General features: G+C 50.8%; 2 protein-coding genes across 6 annotated transcripts in view; both read right to left on the bottom strand.

Moving 5' to 3' along the window:
* BCL2L11 (BCL2 like 11) overlaps window positions 1-13,826 on the bottom strand; it is a 45,778-nt gene extending 31,952 nt beyond the window's left edge. Inside the window, exons 1-3 of one of the 5 annotated variants that reach the window (XM_024576706.4) lie at window positions 12,068-12,354; window positions 11,109-11,245; window positions 10,851-10,940 (exon numbers count right to left, since the gene is read on the bottom strand). In XM_024576706.4, the coding sequence (XP_024432474.2) occupies window positions 10,851-10,940; window positions 11,109-11,245; window positions 12,068-12,339 (499 nt within the window). In that variant the 5' untranslated portion in view covers window positions 12,340-12,354. Of the gene's footprint in view, window positions 1-10,850; window positions 11,246-12,067; window positions 12,355-13,606 lie in introns of those variants that run through there. The other 4 variants (XM_024576703.4, XM_024576704.4, XM_045184890.3 and 1 more) reach the window with 4 other exon arrangements.
* A 2,933-nt stretch (window positions 13,827-16,759) lies between these two features.
* The window catches only part of ACOXL (acyl-CoA oxidase like), a 270,737-nt gene continuing 270,535 nt past the window's right edge, over window positions 16,760-16,961 (bottom strand). Inside the window, 1 exon segment of the mRNA XM_053924460.1 lies at window positions 16,760-16,941. Coding sequence (XP_053780435.1) covers window positions 16,910-16,941 — 32 coding nt within the window. The 3' untranslated portion in view covers window positions 16,760-16,909.

The raw sequence follows: 16,961 nt of genomic DNA, 5'->3' as shown, positions 1-16,961 counted from the left end.
AGCAGGCTGAGCAGGTTGCTGATTCCCCAAGTGGCAGAAGCATCAGAGATGATTTCACCACCCTGCCAGAAGGGCAGTTAATCTCCAAATACTGCTCTCCCTCCCAGTGGAAGTAATGATGCCTGACTCCCTTTCCAGGGTGGCATTACTGCCTCTCTCCCAGCATCAAGCTGAGCCTCTACCCCACTGGCAGGAAGGAGAACTCCTACCTAGCACCAACGGTGGGAACAAAGCAGCGGGAGGCAGAGCGGACTGGCATTCCACTGCCCCCATCCAGGTGTAGACAGGGAGCATAGGGGAGCTGAACTTTCAACACCCCCACATCCCCAGCCCTCCCCACAGAAAAAAGGCCACAGTCAGTCCTCCACTGTCTCCCACTCTGCAGGTGTCAGAAGGGGCCGGAGAGCCGAATGTGCGCCCCAGTCGGACATAATGCAGCAGCGCAGGCCAGTGCCTGCCTTTTGCAGGACAACACCCAGCAGGCTGGGGGGTGGGGGTCGGACCTCAACGTCTACCTCACCTGGCAGAAGCAGGCAAAAAATCTGACTGAAAATGCAATTAAAAAAAACCCTCATCGGATAGGCTCTATAAAAGAGTGGAAGTAACGAAGGACAGAAATCAGTGGACACGAGGGCAAGTTGACAGAATTTACTCAGTCTGAACAGAGAAGATAAAATGAAAAACAGAGTCCAGGGACCCGTGAGACTGTAACAAAGTCCCCAAAGAGAGAGGAAGGAAGTGAAAAAGTGTTCAAAGACATTACGGCTGAAAACTTCCCAAACCTGGCACAAAACTATAGATTCAAGAAGCTTAGTGAACCCCCAAAAGGATAAACCCAAGTAGGACATAATAATTAAATTTCTGGAAACTAATAGACAAAGAAAAAAATCTCGCCCCAGCTGGTGTGGCTCAGTGGATTGAGTGCTGGCCTGCAAACCAAAGGGTCACTGGTTCGATTCCCAGTCAGGGCACATGCCTGGGTTGTGGGCCAGGTCCCCAGTAGGGGCACACAAGAGGCAACCACATATTGATGTTTCTCTCCCTCTTTTTCTTCCTCCCTTGCCCTCTCTAAAAATAAATAAAATCTTTAAAAATAAAAAAGAAAAAAATCTTGAAAGCAAGCAGACAGAAATGACACATTACATTTCTCATCTGAAACTATGAAGGTCAGAGGAAATGGCATGTTTTTGAAGCACTTAAAAAAAACCTGTCAATGATGAATTCTATATCCAGTGGAAATATCCTCTAAAACAGAAGGGAAATGAAGACATTCTCAGATAAAGGAGAACTAAGGGGATTTTTGCCAGCAGGCCCATTACTAAAGAATGACCAAAGGAAGTTCTCTGAACAGAATGGGAACAGGAGGCTCAGCACTCCAGGAAGGAAAAAATACTGGAATGGGGGAAAACAGGAGTAATAATAACTAGCCTATTCCTCATAAACTTCCTAACTTATATTTTATGGTTGAAGCAAAAAAAAACATAACCTGATACAGTGCTTAATGTGTACGGAGAAAATACCTACGACAACCACAGCAGAAGGGGCGGGCAAGTGAAGGGACCTGGAGGAGAGTCGGCTGTTTACACTGCAGCTGAAGCCACATGTCGGTAACAGGACACCAGCATATTGTAATTTCTAGAACAACCTCTAAAGAACTATACAAAGCAATGTATTTTAAAAACACTATAGCCCCGGCTGGTGTGGCTCAGTGGACTGAGCAACTGGCCTGCGAACTGGAGTCACTGGTTCACTTCCCAGTCGGGACACATGCCTGGGTTGTGCGCCAGGCCCCCAGTGGGGGTGCGTGAGAGGCAACATATTTATGTCTCTCTCTCTCTCTCTTTCTCCTTCCCTTCCCCTCTAAAAATAAATAAATAAAATCTTTGAAAAAGAAAAAGAAACAGAGAAAGACAGAACAAAGGAAACAGAAGGGTAACAAAACAGCAGGGTGCAGCCCTAACATATCAATGATTACCTTAAATGTAAATGGTCTAAATACACTATTTAAAAGACAGATTTGGCGGCGTAAACCAAACAATGTTATGTAAAGATACGCTGCATACAGAAAACTTCAAATACAACGTATGCAGTTGGAAGTGGAAAGATGAAAAAAGTTATACCCTAAACACTAATTCACTATTTTTTTTTAACAAAAAGCAGGAGTGTCTACATGAGCATCAGATAAAGTGGATGTTATGGCAACGATCAATCCAACAAGAAGACAGGCGACAATTCTCAGCACCCAACAGCAGTGCCTCAAAACACAGGAAGCAAAACCTGACCACTAGACTGGAAAGGAAAAACAGACAAATCTACCATTATATTACAGTTACTGATTTCAACACTGAACTCTCAACAACTAACAAAACTACTAGACAGAAAGTCAGCAAGAAAGAACTGGGCTGGACGCTGAAGAAGGAAGAGTGAGAAGTGGAAGAAATATCAGTGACTTAAGATATGCAGACGACACTGCATTACTGGCAGAAAGCAACCATGACTCGAAGGGACTTTGATGAAAGTGAAGGGAGAGAGTGCAAAGCAGGGCTGCACTTGAACAGGGGCTAAAAATCAGGACTCCAGAAGAAACACACAACTTCAACACAGACAATGAAGACACGGAAATTGTTCGACTGCGCCTACCTTGTTTCGGTCATCAATTCACATGGAGACTGCAGTCAAGAAATTGAAAGGAGGCTGAGACTCGGAAGGGCAGCCATGAACGAATGAGGCAAGATGCACCGTTAGAGACCCAGACTAAGACCGCCCACACCCTCATCTTCCCAAGTACTACATACAGATGTGAAAGCTGAGCAGTGAAGAAGGCTGACAGGGAAACAACTAATTCATCTGAAACACGGCGTCGGAGGACAGCTCTGCGAATAGCCGGGACCACCAGAAGTATGAGCAAGCGAGTCCTGGAGCAAATTAAGCCTGCAACATCGCTGGAGGCAAAAATGACCAAACCGAGGTTGCTCTACTTCGAGAAGAAGGCAGGGTTCTTTCGAAAAGACAATAATGCTGACAAAACCAGAAGGCAGCAGGAAAAAGAAGATGACCAAATATGAGATGGACTGGCTCCACCAAAGCAACTATAGGTTCGAGTCTAAGGAGCCGAGCGGGGCTGCTGAGGAGAAGACACTGTGAATGACACTCATTCACGGCGTCACCAGGAGGTGGGGACAGTTCAACAGCACTGAACACACACACACAATATACGAAAAAAATTAACTCCCTGACCAAGTAGAGTTTGCCCCAGGCACAAGGTAATTAATGCTGAACATCAGTCAATGTAATAATGTACCTTATCAGGAGGCTCACATAAGCAAACGCATGTATCAACTCATATGGAATGAACATTTTTTTAAACCTCACCCAAGGATATTTTTATTGATTTGAGAGAGAGAGAAAGGGGAGGGCGGGAAGGAAGACAGGGAAGGAGGGAAGACAGGGAAGGAGGGAGGCAGAGAAACAGCTATTGGTTACCTCCCATACTCATCCCGACCAACCAGGGATTGAACCCACAACCTAGTTATGTGCCCTGACTGGGAATAGAACCTGCACCTTTTGGTGTACGGGACAATGCTGCAACCAACTGTGCCACCTAGCCATTTTATAAACCTGACACCCCTTCCATGCATGGTAAAAACTCTCAGTAATCAAGGAATAAAGGTAAATTTCATCTTTTTTTTTTTAAAGAGTACCTACAAGATACCTACAGCTGACATTGTACTTAATGATTAAAAACTAAGAGCTTTCCTTCTGTGACGGGGAAAAAGGCAAAGATGTCTGCTCTCACTACTCTCATTCAACACAGGCCCAGAAGTTCCAGCCAGTGAAAAGAGCATGAAAAAGAAGTAAATGTACCTGGATCAGACAGGAAGAAGTAAAATATTTGCAGATTACATGACTGTCAACACAGGATGACCACGAAATTTACCAAAAATACTTTGGAATTAACGAGTTCAGCAAGGCTGCAGGGCACAAGATCAACACACAGAAATGAGCTGTCTTTCTACATGCTGAAAATGAACACATGAAAACGAAAATTGAAGACACACCACTAATAACTGCTCCAAAGTAAGTGAAATCTAACAAAACATGTACAAGATTTGCATGCTGAAAATTACAAAACCTAAAGACCTAAATATTTGAAGAGACCTGTTTATGGATTGAAGATGCAACATAACAAAGATGCATAGTCTCCCCCAAACTGATCTATAGGGTTAACACAATTCCTATCAAAATTCCAGCAGCAGTTTTTGAAGGCACAAGCAAGCATATTCTAAAATTTAAATGAAAAGGCACAGGACCTAGGCTAAACGACTTTGGAAAATATTGAATAAAGTATGAGGAATCACTCTATCATCACGGCCTAGCATATAATCATAGTATTGATGGTGGTGTGATGTTCAGAGAGGAAGACAAAACAGAATCCAGAAACAGACCCACCCAAAATGCCCAGATTTCTGACAAAGGTACAAAAGCAGTTAGATGGAATGTGGGTAACCTTTTCAACAGCTAGAAAGAAAAAGCACTGATCTAAGCCTCACACCTTACACACAAGCTAACTCAATGTGAGTCGCAGATCTACATGTAATACACAAAACTATAAAGCCTCTAGATGAAAGAAAAAACAAGGCGAAAAATCTCCGGGACCTGGGGATGGACGCTGAGTTCTTAGACTGCACACCAGAAACACGATCCACCGAAAGAAAAACTGAGCAACTGGACTGCATCAAAATCAAAAACCTTGCCCTGTGAAGTTAGGGGATGGACGATAAGCTATGGGTTTTTAACAGCTCAACAGTGACACTGCGGTACACCCGCGCTCTGGAACACTACTTAGCAGCCACGGAGACACACATCTTGGGTAGGACACAGGCATAACCTGACTGAGAACAGCCAACCCCAAAGGTCGCGCACAGTGCAATGCTACTTCTCTGGCGCACACGGAGTGAAGAGTGTCGGTTAGGTGCAAAGGATCAGTGGGAGGGAGGGAGACAGGCGGCTGTGGCTACAAAAGCATAGCCTGAGGAGCCTTGGGATGAAGGCTCCTGTTCCGTGTCTTGACTACGTGGTAGTGACACAAGCCCACCCACTACACATGACAAAACTGCATTGAATTACATACACACTCACGTGGAAGCACACGTGAAAGCGGCGAAGTCTGGGTGAGGCAGCTGGATTCGATCCCTGTCGTCTGCTGGCTGTGGACACTGTACTATTACGCAAGGCACTGCCATTATGGGAACCTGGGTAAGAGACACACAGATCTCTGCCCAGGAATCTGTAATTACCTCAAAATCGTTTTTAAAAAGATAAAAATTAAAACCGTCTAGACAGCTGTCAATCACTAAATGTTATTTGGAACCAGTAAAGAAAATTTTCTTTTTCTTTTTTCACTTTCTATCCCCACTCAGGACCCACAAAGTACTTGTTTCTGTTCCTGCCCGAATGAGTGAAGGCAGGAACCAAGTCTTCCTAAAGACTCTATCGCTGGGCTCCAGGGTGGCCTTGAGGTGCCTGAGAAACGGAACCACCCCACCTCCCCCTTTTTCCAAACCCGCATGTACCACGAGTTTAACGGTTAAGCAAAATGGGTACTCGTGTTTGCCTGGAGAACACAGCTATCTACAAAGCTCATGACTGTTTAAGATGCTTATAAAATGAGGTGAATTACTTTCATTCTCCTACGTCAACAAAAGCAACCAACAAGTGAGTTTCATGCAAATGTGATTTGAGTGGGAAGAATCAGATCCGGCTGCTAGGGCACCAACGGCAAATGCCTGCCAGCCACTCCGTCTGCAGGGCCAGCCCCTCCAGCTAACACAGAATGCCAGCTACAGGTCTCAATGACATTTTTCTAGTAGCCACACTTTAAAAGGTAAAAAGACACAGGTAAAATATAAAAAATGTATTTTATTTAATGGCCAAGAAACACATGAAATGATACTCAACATCACTTATCATTAGGGAAACACAGTTCAAAGCCATAATGAGACACCACATCACACCCATTAGGATGACTACTATCAAGAAACCCAAAACAACTAATGCTGGTGAACGTGTGGAGAAACTGGAGCCCTCGTGAACGGCTGGTGGGGTAATAAACGGTGCAGCTACTACGGAAAACAGTACGGGGGATCCTTAACAAACTAAGAACAGAATTACCATATGATCCAGCAGCAATCCCACTGGGCATGTACCAAAAGAAACAAAAGCAGGATCTCATGGAGATACTTGCACACCGATGCTTGGAGCGCTACTGTTCATGGTAATCAAGGGATGGAAGCAATCCAAACGTCCACTGCCTGGTAAACAGGTAAAGGAAACGTGGTCTGCACACACAAAGGAATATTATTCAGCCTTAAAAAATGAAATTCTGACGTGGGCTACAAAATGGACAAACCTTGAGGTCAGCATGGTATGCTGAGTAAAATAAAAGTTACAAAACGATATACAATTCCATTTATAAGAGGAACCTAGAAGAGTCAAAATCACAAACACCAATAAAACGCAGGCTGCCAAGAGCTGGGAGGAGAGGAGTTGTTTAATGGGTATAGTTTCGGTTTTATAAATAAAATGAAAGATTTCTAGGAATTGGTTGCACGATAATGCAAATATGCTTTTAACACGACTGAACCACACTTAGAAATGGTAAAGATCGTAACTTTTATGTTGAATTTTTTTACCCCCTTCATTTAAAAAAATTTTACCCACTGTATTCAAAATATCTCAACATGTATTGATTGGGTTGGCCAAAATGTCTGTATGGTTTTTTCCGTAAAATAAAAGACACATTTTTCATTTTCAGCAGTAACTTTATTGATTTGGATATTTTGAGTTATGTTGGCTATCTCTCTTGAGGTGTAACGTTGATTGTTCTCAAGTAATGTGACAATTTGATTGCTATCAAGGTCAACTGGTCTACAGAGCATGGAGCATCGTCGAGTGAGAAATCTCCAGCACAAAACATCTCAAACCTCTTTTGACACATTCAATCACCTTCTCCATACACTGCATAAATCTTTTTTTTGCATTTCAGTTGCGTTTTTACCTTTCTTGAAATAAGTAATAAAGCATAATATGCTAAAAATGTGTATTTCCTCTCATCTTCAATATTAAAAGAGCTACACAAAAACTTAGCAATTTTGGTAAGTTTTTTTAAAAAATGCATGCAGATATGACAGTTGTCACAACACAATCTTAACAAAATTGTTTCTAATTAAGTTAAAGACAATAAGCACTACTAGGGCCATCTTACAGGGAAAAAACTACCTTTTTGGCCAACCCAATAATTAGTATGAAAATGACTGGGGTATTTCATCCTCTTGTTCAAGTACTAAGCCTTAAATTCTCAGGTGAACCAACACTGTCAACACATCTGACTTGGACAAGTCTCACTTGAAGGCTTTATGCCCACGTGTGGCTTCCCTGCGAAGCCTATGCTGAGCTACACCTGAATCTGTCGCTCCTACGTGGTAAATCTAATAGCTAGCTCCAAATAACTAAAAATATTTGGAGAGGAGGCAGGATCTTTTTCTTGCTACCAGACATTTTTGGGCACATTATTATTCTCAGTCAGCTCTTCGGAAAGGCTAACAGGCAAGTCCTGAACACCCCGAACATCTCCCGAGTGTGTCCAGGCCCTCAGGAGTTACAGGACATCATGCCTCTCCTCAGAGCTCACAAACCAGAAGACCAGCTTAGAGGGGAGCATGTAGGACCCTAAAGAACACAACTCCTACATGGAATTCTGATGTGCCAGGGACAAGTATAAACTGTAAGTGATTTACCAAAATGGCATGTGGGAGTTAATTATTGGCATTCACCCCTATCCTGACCTTTCTCCATCAATTTGTACTTCCGACAGCATGGACTACACCTTCGAAGTGGGGCTCTGTCCAGCATTTGGTGCACAACCTATATTAAGACACATTTGGTGAAAGCACGCTCAACAGAAAAGGCCACCGACGCCGTCAGTGGTTTTGATTAAAATCATCAGTTCTTCCCTAGGAGAGCGTCTGCCCACTTCATCTTCCCAGAAAGGAGACTAAAATTTGGTTTAGTGAAAAAATGACTTCTCACAGATATTCTTTGACGGTATCGTCAGAAAAGTTAGAGACATGGAGGAAGGCATGGATGAAGGGTTTCTGATACAGACATCTAGCTGCTGTGCATCCCACACGCAATGCACCTTCTCAGTAGGGCAGGCAGAGATGCAGGAGCAGCACTAACCCACGCTGTTCTCCACCCCAAGCTGTGGAGTGGAAAGTGTCTGTGGATGCTGCTGGCTAAGGAGCACCCCTTCGTAATCTCCCATTTGTGCCCCACTGGTGGAAAAGGTCACAAAGGCTTCTTTGTGAAAGACGTATTTTGCAATAAACTGTCAAAAGCTTCACTAACAATCTTAATGGATGTGATTGATAAGGAATACTGAACATGGCCAAAAAGAAAAAACCAAACCTATCAACTCAGCAAATTTCACTGGCCTTCGAGAACTGAAGTATTACGAGACTACCCAGGAAAACGTTACAGACCACGAAGATGGTAAATGCCATCCCATCGAACACACTCTCATCTGACCGCCATCTCCTCCCACCAGCCCCAAGCCTCCCCGGCTCGGCCCCTCCCCAACTCATCTCCCAAGAACTAATCCTGGAAACTTATCTTGGACATTAGCTTCAGACACGCTCCTTGTAACTCATCATTTAATCCTATGCTTTCAATGATCACACCAAAGTAATGACATGTAGTTGTATAAAAGTACACCTCAGGATCCATTACGTACTGCACTGCACAGCCATAACTTTGCTTAATGACTCAGATTGTGATCTCTAAAGCTCTCCACCTGTCACCTCAAGTAACGGTGCTTACACCTACTAATCAGCTAAAAAGTACGTCACCAAGAAAGCCCTCATGCCATCCTTACGCTACAAAGCACGCTAACTCACCCTCTACCTGGTTAACAGGGAAGAAGAAACCGTTTCTGTGCACTACGCCAACACCTGCACAGACGGTCTGGTCTGTAGTGAAAAACCGTAACAGCTTTTGAAGGATCCTCAAACACATAGGTTTTTAAACCCACACACCACCGAGCCACGTTAATTCACTTAAGTGAGCCAGAATGCTGTGGGTTCATGTACTCAGGATTATTTCCAGGGACAGACAAACATTTGCAAGCACCCAGAACTTCTAAGGCTGAAATGAGTTCAGGAGCTGTACCAATAGCAACAATTAAAGGAAGAGCAGTCATAAAATTTCTGGCTCCTTGCCCTAAGGAGGAATCTTAATAAAGACAGTCATCCCCTAGTACCCTTGGGGTTCCAGGACTCCTGGGGATACCAACACCCACAGATGCTCAAGCTCCTTATATAAAATGGTATAAACATAAAACTGCACACGCCCAGTATTTGCATGGATGTGACAGCAGGGAGTACCTGCACATCACTTCATGCAATGTTTGTTACATGTGACAAATTCAGGATTTGCTTTTTGGAAACTTCTGGGTTGCTCCTGCCCAATGGAGGATCCACCCACAGTTGGTGATTCCTCGGATGTGAAACCCATGGATACGGAGGGTCAAATGTAGCTGCTAATGTTTTTGTCACCTGTGCCTGCCACGCCCCAGGTGTGTACAACCTCTGACAAGTAACCAACTCTCCATGGTTCTATCGTTCTCTGTGACACAGGGACAGACCTGCACAGTTCTCACCTTACTACAGGGTATGAAGACTGAGCTTTACAGAATATGCAAACTCAAGGTTTGTCATTGTGTTCCAACAGTTAAGTGTCTCCTCTGGTGACCGTGTCACTAATGTTTTAATAGAATCAATACTGAGTTTTTTCATCGATAATACTGCCAACTTGCTTGTCAAAGCAGGAAGGACTAATCTGGAGCAAAGGTGAAGATCGAGCTGAATCCTGATGAAGACGCAAGCCCTTCCCATCAATGGTAACAGTGATTTGAACCCATACACCCACCCCCTTACTGCCCACACTCCAAGTCACATGCCAAGAGTCGAGCCTGTAGATGTTTTTATCTCGCTTGCAGTGTTTTGAAAGTTCTAAACTAGTTGCCAATGTTTAAAAATCAGGACTTTTGGCATCAAAATCTACATTCTTGAGTTACCTTGCAATATAGGAAGGAGATCTACCACTTAGACCACACACCTCCAGGGCCACAACTGGGGGCAAAGGCCCTCCAGTTTATTCAAATCCTTCCAGGTCAGCTCCATCCCTGATGAAATACTTGGTAATGCCAAGTATTCCTGAGCACTGGTGTTTGCTACTCCTGGTTCAGACTGTGAAACTGCCTTTCACCCATGAAATAAAAACCCACAAGCTAATCTCTTTAGGACTATGTCCAAACTCTCTGAGCAAATAAAATAAGCCCAAAGAATTTAAGAATATAAACCATGTTCATGTCTCTATGTTGGCACTAACTATATGTCAATTTTGAAAATGATTAACTTGTTTCATCTTTCTTCACACTTTCAGTTATGTTAAGCTATCTGCTGTACTGAGTCCCTTCCGAGCAGAAGGCCGTTAATAAATAAACCGTCCTGGAGAGAACTTGCCATGTCATACACTCAGTGACAGCAGCAGGGGCTCCAGCTTTGCTGTCCAATAAGCTGATGCTTGGACCTCAACTTACTGCTACCACAAAACTTGGTGGTATTAAAAAAAAAATGCTGTTTTGATGTTTTATTTGATACATCCACCATTCACATGAAAATATGGACTAAATCAGCCAAAGGATTCTAAAATGGGCTAGAAATGCCACACACAACCTTTCGTAGACAGTCAAACAACCCCAAGTCCACTGCCTCTTACCCGGAACTGCTTACCCATTGCATTGAGATAATGGTTGAAGGCCTGGCAAGGAGGACTTGGGGTTTGTGTTGATTTGTCACAACTCATGGGTGCCGGGCTCCTGTCTGTGTCAAAAGAGAAATACCCACTGGAGGATCGAGAGAGCAGAGAAGATCTTCTCACAAAGATGAAAAGTGGGGACCTGGTAGCAAAAGGCCCAGGACTGGCTGATGGGGCCAGTGGGCCCTGAGGGCTGCCGTGCGGGCAGCGGTCCCCTTCGCCTTCAGGATTACCTTGCTGCTCAATCTGTACAGAGCTGGGAGCCCCAGGTCGGAGCTGAGGAGGTCTCTCCGCAGGGTGTAATTGTCCACCTTCTCTATCACACTCAGAACTTACATCTGATGGTTGCTTTGCCATCTGGTCTTTTTTTCTGCAAGTAAAATAAAAACTAAGATTATTTTAAGCAAAATAATAATCACAAGCAACTAAATTAGCTAACTTTCAACTACTCATTACAAATCAATACCAAATACTTTAAACATTATTGTATATTTCACAACCTCTCAAGTAAGAATAAAAATAAACCTAAAATAACAAACAAAAGTATTATTATTTATGTTGGGGGGGAGCTTAACTTCCAGCCACTAAAAACACTGTGACAATATCGATGACTTGTGGGGCTGGTGCTGGAACACAGACAAGTTTTGGGAGAGGGAGCGTTTCTGAGGTCTATTCCCAGGGCTCTGCTCACAGCCGACTGGACTAAGTAAACCAGAACCCTCGGAGGACTCTGATTCCCTGGTTCCCGGGATGAGACCCTGGGCTTGGGGCATAGGAGTGTGCACAGACGCAGCGACTGCAGGCAGCTGGCCGAGTTCCCCGCTCTGGCCCCATTGTTCTGCCGAAAGTGCTGAGGGCAGCAAGTCTGGGGAGGTTTGGCAAGGGCCGTCCGTCGTAGTAAGTGCGTCACAATAGAGTTTGTAACTCCGAGCCCGCTCAGCCCGCTCTGCTCCCGCCCGCCCGCCCGCCTGCCCGCGGTCCCTCGCGCAGAGGCAGCCAGACGCACCCACCCAGCAAAACTTCCCCCAGTCCACCCGCACTGTTAGGTGAACACCTCTCCAAATAGGGGTCCCCGAAGCCGGCCCCGGGTACCCCGGCAAGTCAACAGGAGCCTAGCATGCTAGATACCCGGGGCGCGTGTTCCCTACACCCGGGAGATCCCCCCACTCCCCGCGAGCAGGCCGAAACTCACGTCCGCCCCTTCCCTTCCGAGCGTCGAGTCCGGGCCCGGGCCCCGCGGCGTCCGACCCGCACCTTTCGCCGACCCGGAGCCCCCAGGCCGTCACCAAGGAGGCAGCGCACTGGACAAAGCCCGGGACCCACGCCCAAAGGTCGCGGGGCGGCGCAGAGGCCGCAACTGGCCGCGCGCCTCCTGCCACGCTCCACCCGGGCGCCTACGGCTCCGCGCGCCGCGCCTCTGTCCCGCACTGCCCCGGCCGCCGCCGCTGCCGCCGCCGGGAACATCCTCCCCTCCGCCGCTCCTCCCCTCGCGCACTGCGCCTGCCGCCGCCGGCTCCGCCACCTCCCCGCGCCACTGGCGCCGGTGTCCGCGCCCCGGATTGGCCGGTGCGCACACGCTCCATGCTCCAGCCAATCGTCGGCCCGGGAGGGGGCGGTGCCTACCGGCCAGGCCGCCAGAGCCTAAGGGATTGTTGACAAATACGCCTCTGAGCGCCTCGCGGGCCGTGACCGCGGCGGCTTCAAGAATTCGGGGCTCCGGGCCTGAGGCCCGGGCGGCCCGGCTACCCGGTCTACCCCTCTGTCCATCCCGACGCCACGCGCGCCTCAGCGGCTCCTGCGGCCCAGAGAACCCGGTCACCTGGAGACAAAGCAGGAGCCGCAGGCGGTCCTCAAACCCCGGTCCTTGCCGCTGGCCGCCACCCCCCGCTCAGGTCCTCCTAGAGGCCTCCCCTTCCCCAGACGCAGAACCCATCCAACTTCCTCCCTCTTCCCACCGTGCGCCGGGGCCACGCACCAAATCCGATCCGCCAACCCCGCGGGCAGGGCACCGCAAGCAGCAAGCGAGGGGTCGCACTGAGCTAGGGCACGCCCGAGCCGTTAACACCGCCCGGCCGGCCCCAAGGACGGAACACGTCTGCTGCCCGCTCTCGTCCACCGTGTTGCCCCGGCGGTAGATGTGGCCCTCGGTCTCCCGCTGTCCGTGGCTCTTGAGCCTGGCATCGTTCGCAGGGCTCTCACAGAAGGAACAGGGCTCCCGGACACGTCTGAGAGGTGGACGTAGCGGCTGCCCCTACCCCTCTGCCTGACGTGCGTAAGAAAAAGCCGAATCTAGTCAGTTAGTCCCCAGCACAGTTCCGCAAATACTCTGCAGGGAGCCCGCGCGCCCGAGACCGGCTCGTACCGCGCTTCGGGAGAGACTCCTCGGCCGGGCAAGCAGTTCATATGGAGGAGCCTCAGATCCCGAGACAGCGCGGAGAGCACGCACTGCGCCTCTCAAGGGGCCCGAGACGCTGCACCACCCCGCGCGCCGCGACGCGGTCGCGTCCGCACTTCCACTAAGCGCTAGCAGTCTCTGTGAGGACGACCCGTCACCAAACTGGACCTGCCTGGGTAAAGGACCCGACCCACTCTGATCGCTGCTTCCCGCCGGATCACAAGCTGGAGGGGAACCTGTTTCTCCGCCAGCACGTGCGCGGGAAGCGGGCCGGAGGTGGAGCGTGTGGCTCCGGCGCCAGTCATCCACCCGCGCCCGGGGTCCATAGGTATTTACCTTGCGTTTCTCAGTCCGAGAGTCAGAGTCAGACATTGGGGGAGCGCGGGCCAGGGGAAGTCGCCGAGGTGGTGGCGGCGGGAGCGCGACGAACCTAGCAGTCCGAGGTGATGCTGACTCCAGTGGGCAAGGAGCGCCGCGCTTCTGCGAGGACTAGTCGACAGCAGTGGCGGCGACACTGGCGCGAGCGGTCAGACGTGACCCAGACTCGCAGGCGGCGCAGAGCGAAGTGAAACCTGCGCGCCGCTGCAGCCCAGCTCAGGCCCGCGGCTCTGCACCCGCGCCCAATCACCGTGGGCCCCGCCCCCACCAAGGCCCGCCCCGCTTCCCCCAGCTCTGCTCCGAGGCGCTGCGGTCCCCGCCCCTTGGCTGGGCAGCTCCTGCGCCTGCTTCTGAGGCAGGTAAAGGACCCGCCACCCGCCGGGTTCTAGCTGCGCGCGCCGCTCGCCCAGCAGCAGCCGGGCGTGTTTACCGAGTGACTCCAGCTGCCGTCGGCCGTGTCACCCATCCCCCACCTCAATGTGCATCCTCTCCTCTCCCCTACCCGGTAGCGGCCACGGTGTGCGCATGGAACAGAGGGGGCTCTCCCGGCACGAAGCCAGCCTGGCCTCTGCCTCCTGCAGAGCCTCGGAAGGGGGCCTTGAGCCTTGGACCCGCTGCTGGAGTTTCTCTCAGCAGTCCTGTGGCAGGCGCGAGGACGGGTTGGTTCCCTAGAACGCGCGGGTGCACGGTGGATTAGGGCGCCTCGGCGCGATCTCCACTCCCAGTCCGGCCTTCCGGCGGGACCCGATCTTCGCGCTGCTCATCTTCCCCAGGGGAGCCCTCCTCTTGCCACTCGCGGGGCCACCTAGCTTTTCTCCCCGCCGAACCTCCGCAAAGCGGCGGAGCCCTTCCTTAGTGGGCAGAGACCAGAACAGGGCGCCGAGCGATCCCCAAGGCCTCTTTCCGCAGCCCGGGCGCGAGACGGGAAGCGAGCGCGCAACCAAGAAGGTAAAATAGGGAAATGATAAAATAACTTTAAAAAATCCTTTTGAGAGAAAAAAAAAAAAAACACGAAAAGAAGAAGAGCCACGGCCTCCAGGTGGGAGAGAGGGTGGTGCCTCCGCTGAGTCGGGATCCTCAAGGTTCTTCGGGCTCAGGGAACCGTCCCTCGGCGTGCTGAGGCCTGTGCAGGCGGCCGCGGGGGCCAGGCGCGCGTGGAGCGCAGTACCGCCCGCCCCTCAGTCCTGCGCGCCGTATGCCCTTCCTCCTTGGAATCTGGGACCCCATTCCCGCTCCTTCCCGCGCGCCTCTGGTGTTTCTCGGGGTCCGCACCTGTCCTCTTAGTGCCTGTCCTGCGCGCCCCTTCCCTGCGCTCCCCGGGCTTTGGGACACCGCGGCGCGGGAGCGGCGGTAAGGTCAGTCAAGAGAAGGGACATTTCGCCGCGGGGGAGCCCCTGGCTAGACGGATTTTTTAAAAACCTCAATTTAGGGACCGCCCTAATCAGCACCCCGGAACGGACTGTCCTCGGCGCTGTCCCGCCTTCTGTCCACCTTGGTCAGTTTGTATTTGTAAGCAGATATAGAAGGGCAGCGTGACAGCATAGGCCCAGGTGATAGTCTCAGAGCATACCTCGGCGAGTCCCAAGCGAGTGGTCGGGGGTTGGGGGTGTGGAGATTTTGCTGCAGGAGGGAAAGGACGAGCGTGGACATGGCCAGGTGGACGCAGAGGCCGGAGGTCTATCCTGACCGCAGCTTGGAGCATCAGCTCACGATCGTAGGTGGCGGCCGCAGGCGAACTCTGCGCGGTAGCCGCTTGGCACGGCACCGGGAACCAGCCACCGAACCAGCTACGCCCGCTAGGAGCACCAACCTGTCATGCGCCCGTGTTCTCCGCGCTTTCCGTGGGTTTGGGCGAGGCAAGCAGGGCCGGAAAAGAAGCGCGCAGAAGGAAGCCCTGAGGGTGTCGTCTGCTCCCGCGCAGCTCCGCCGCCCCCGCGCCGCCCGCTCTAACGAGCGGGTGAACACTTTAAAAAACAAAGGTGTAGAGAAAAGCAACCTGTTAAGCGCTCGATCTGGCACACAACCGGGAGGTCGGTCCGGAGGTGGCTGTTTACGCCACCCAGGCAGTGCTGGGGAGCTTGGGCCGACGACTCCGCTCCGGTGACCGCAAGCCCTTCCTGCCCAGTCCCGCGGCGTCCGGAGGTCCTCCCGAAACCCGCCCTGGCCCAGAGGACGGGCAGTAAGGGAAGGGCGTTAGGCATCAGGTCTCTGCTCCGGTCACGGATGGCGCCCTTGAGGACACGGGCGGAGTGGAGCGGTGCCTCCTCCACGATAAATGGAGCAGGAGGACGGAGGATGGCCGGGACCAAAAGGGCCACGTGGATCTGAGACAGAGGAAGTCCGACACCCTCGCCAGGCACACGGGCGTCGCTGGGGCTGTCTCTCCAAGTTCCGAAACCTACTTACTGCATTGTTTTGCCCGGCGGACCTCCCCGTCCTCGGCAAGCCGCGGGAGAGCCTTCCCGTTGCTTCATTTCTTTATGAAACACTGTATCTGCGCTTCTAGAGAACATAGTAAACAGGTGCGTTCGGCGAAAACGTTTTCCGCGCGCTGTCCTGCGGCCGTAGTGCTGCGGCCCCGGGAGGACAAGTCAAGCGTGTGCTTGCGGAGCCAGCCACCAGTGCGGGCTCCTATCCAGCTGCGTGTTTCCTCGCAGAGCCCCGGAGTCTCTGACTCACTGGAGCCACTCGCTCGCTGAGCTGAACCTCTGCCCGCGGGTGTTGGATTTCTGTGCTTTGATTTTTTTTTTTTTACCCAGTACCACAATTGTTCAAAATCACTGGGAAACTGACTCACCGCTGCCAGTGGGAGACCTTGGGCGGCACCGGACCGTGGGGCGCGTTCTCAGGGAGCCCACTCTGTTGAGGGGGCCCCCCGAAGCCGGAGAGAATGGTGAGGGCTGTCGGTTACAGGGAGAGGGCGCACGCTGCAAGCACTCCCTTGTCGACAGCCCGGCGCGCGTCCCGCCTGCCTCCGCGGGACCCGGCTCCGAGGCCTCCAGCCCGCCGGCCCGGCCTCCGATCCAGTTCGAGCGTCAGAGAAGGGGCGCGGTGGCAGCTGCGGGCGGGCAACCACCCTGCCGCCACGCCCGCTACAACTTGGCTCCAGGTTTGGGCCGCCGAGAGTGTGCCCATTCCCGGGCTGCGGGCTGCCGCCGCGCGGGGTGGAAGGCCCAGGAGGCCAGTGGGTTGGTGATTCCAGCAATTGGCGCCTGCAGGTATGTATGCGGAGTGTTAAAGGCAGAGATAACCGTCAGGGCATCATCCTTCACCGAGACACAGAAATCCAGCAACTGCAAAACACGACACAAAG

Source organism: Desmodus rotundus, chromosome 5, assembly GCF_022682495.2.
Source record: "Desmodus rotundus isolate HL8 chromosome 5, HLdesRot8A.1, whole genome shotgun sequence".
In the NCBI taxonomy this organism is placed as follows: domain Eukaryota; kingdom Metazoa; phylum Chordata; class Mammalia; order Chiroptera; family Phyllostomidae; genus Desmodus; species Desmodus rotundus.
Note: the sequence above shows the minus strand (reverse complement) of the source record. Positions and strands in the feature narration are given on the sequence as shown.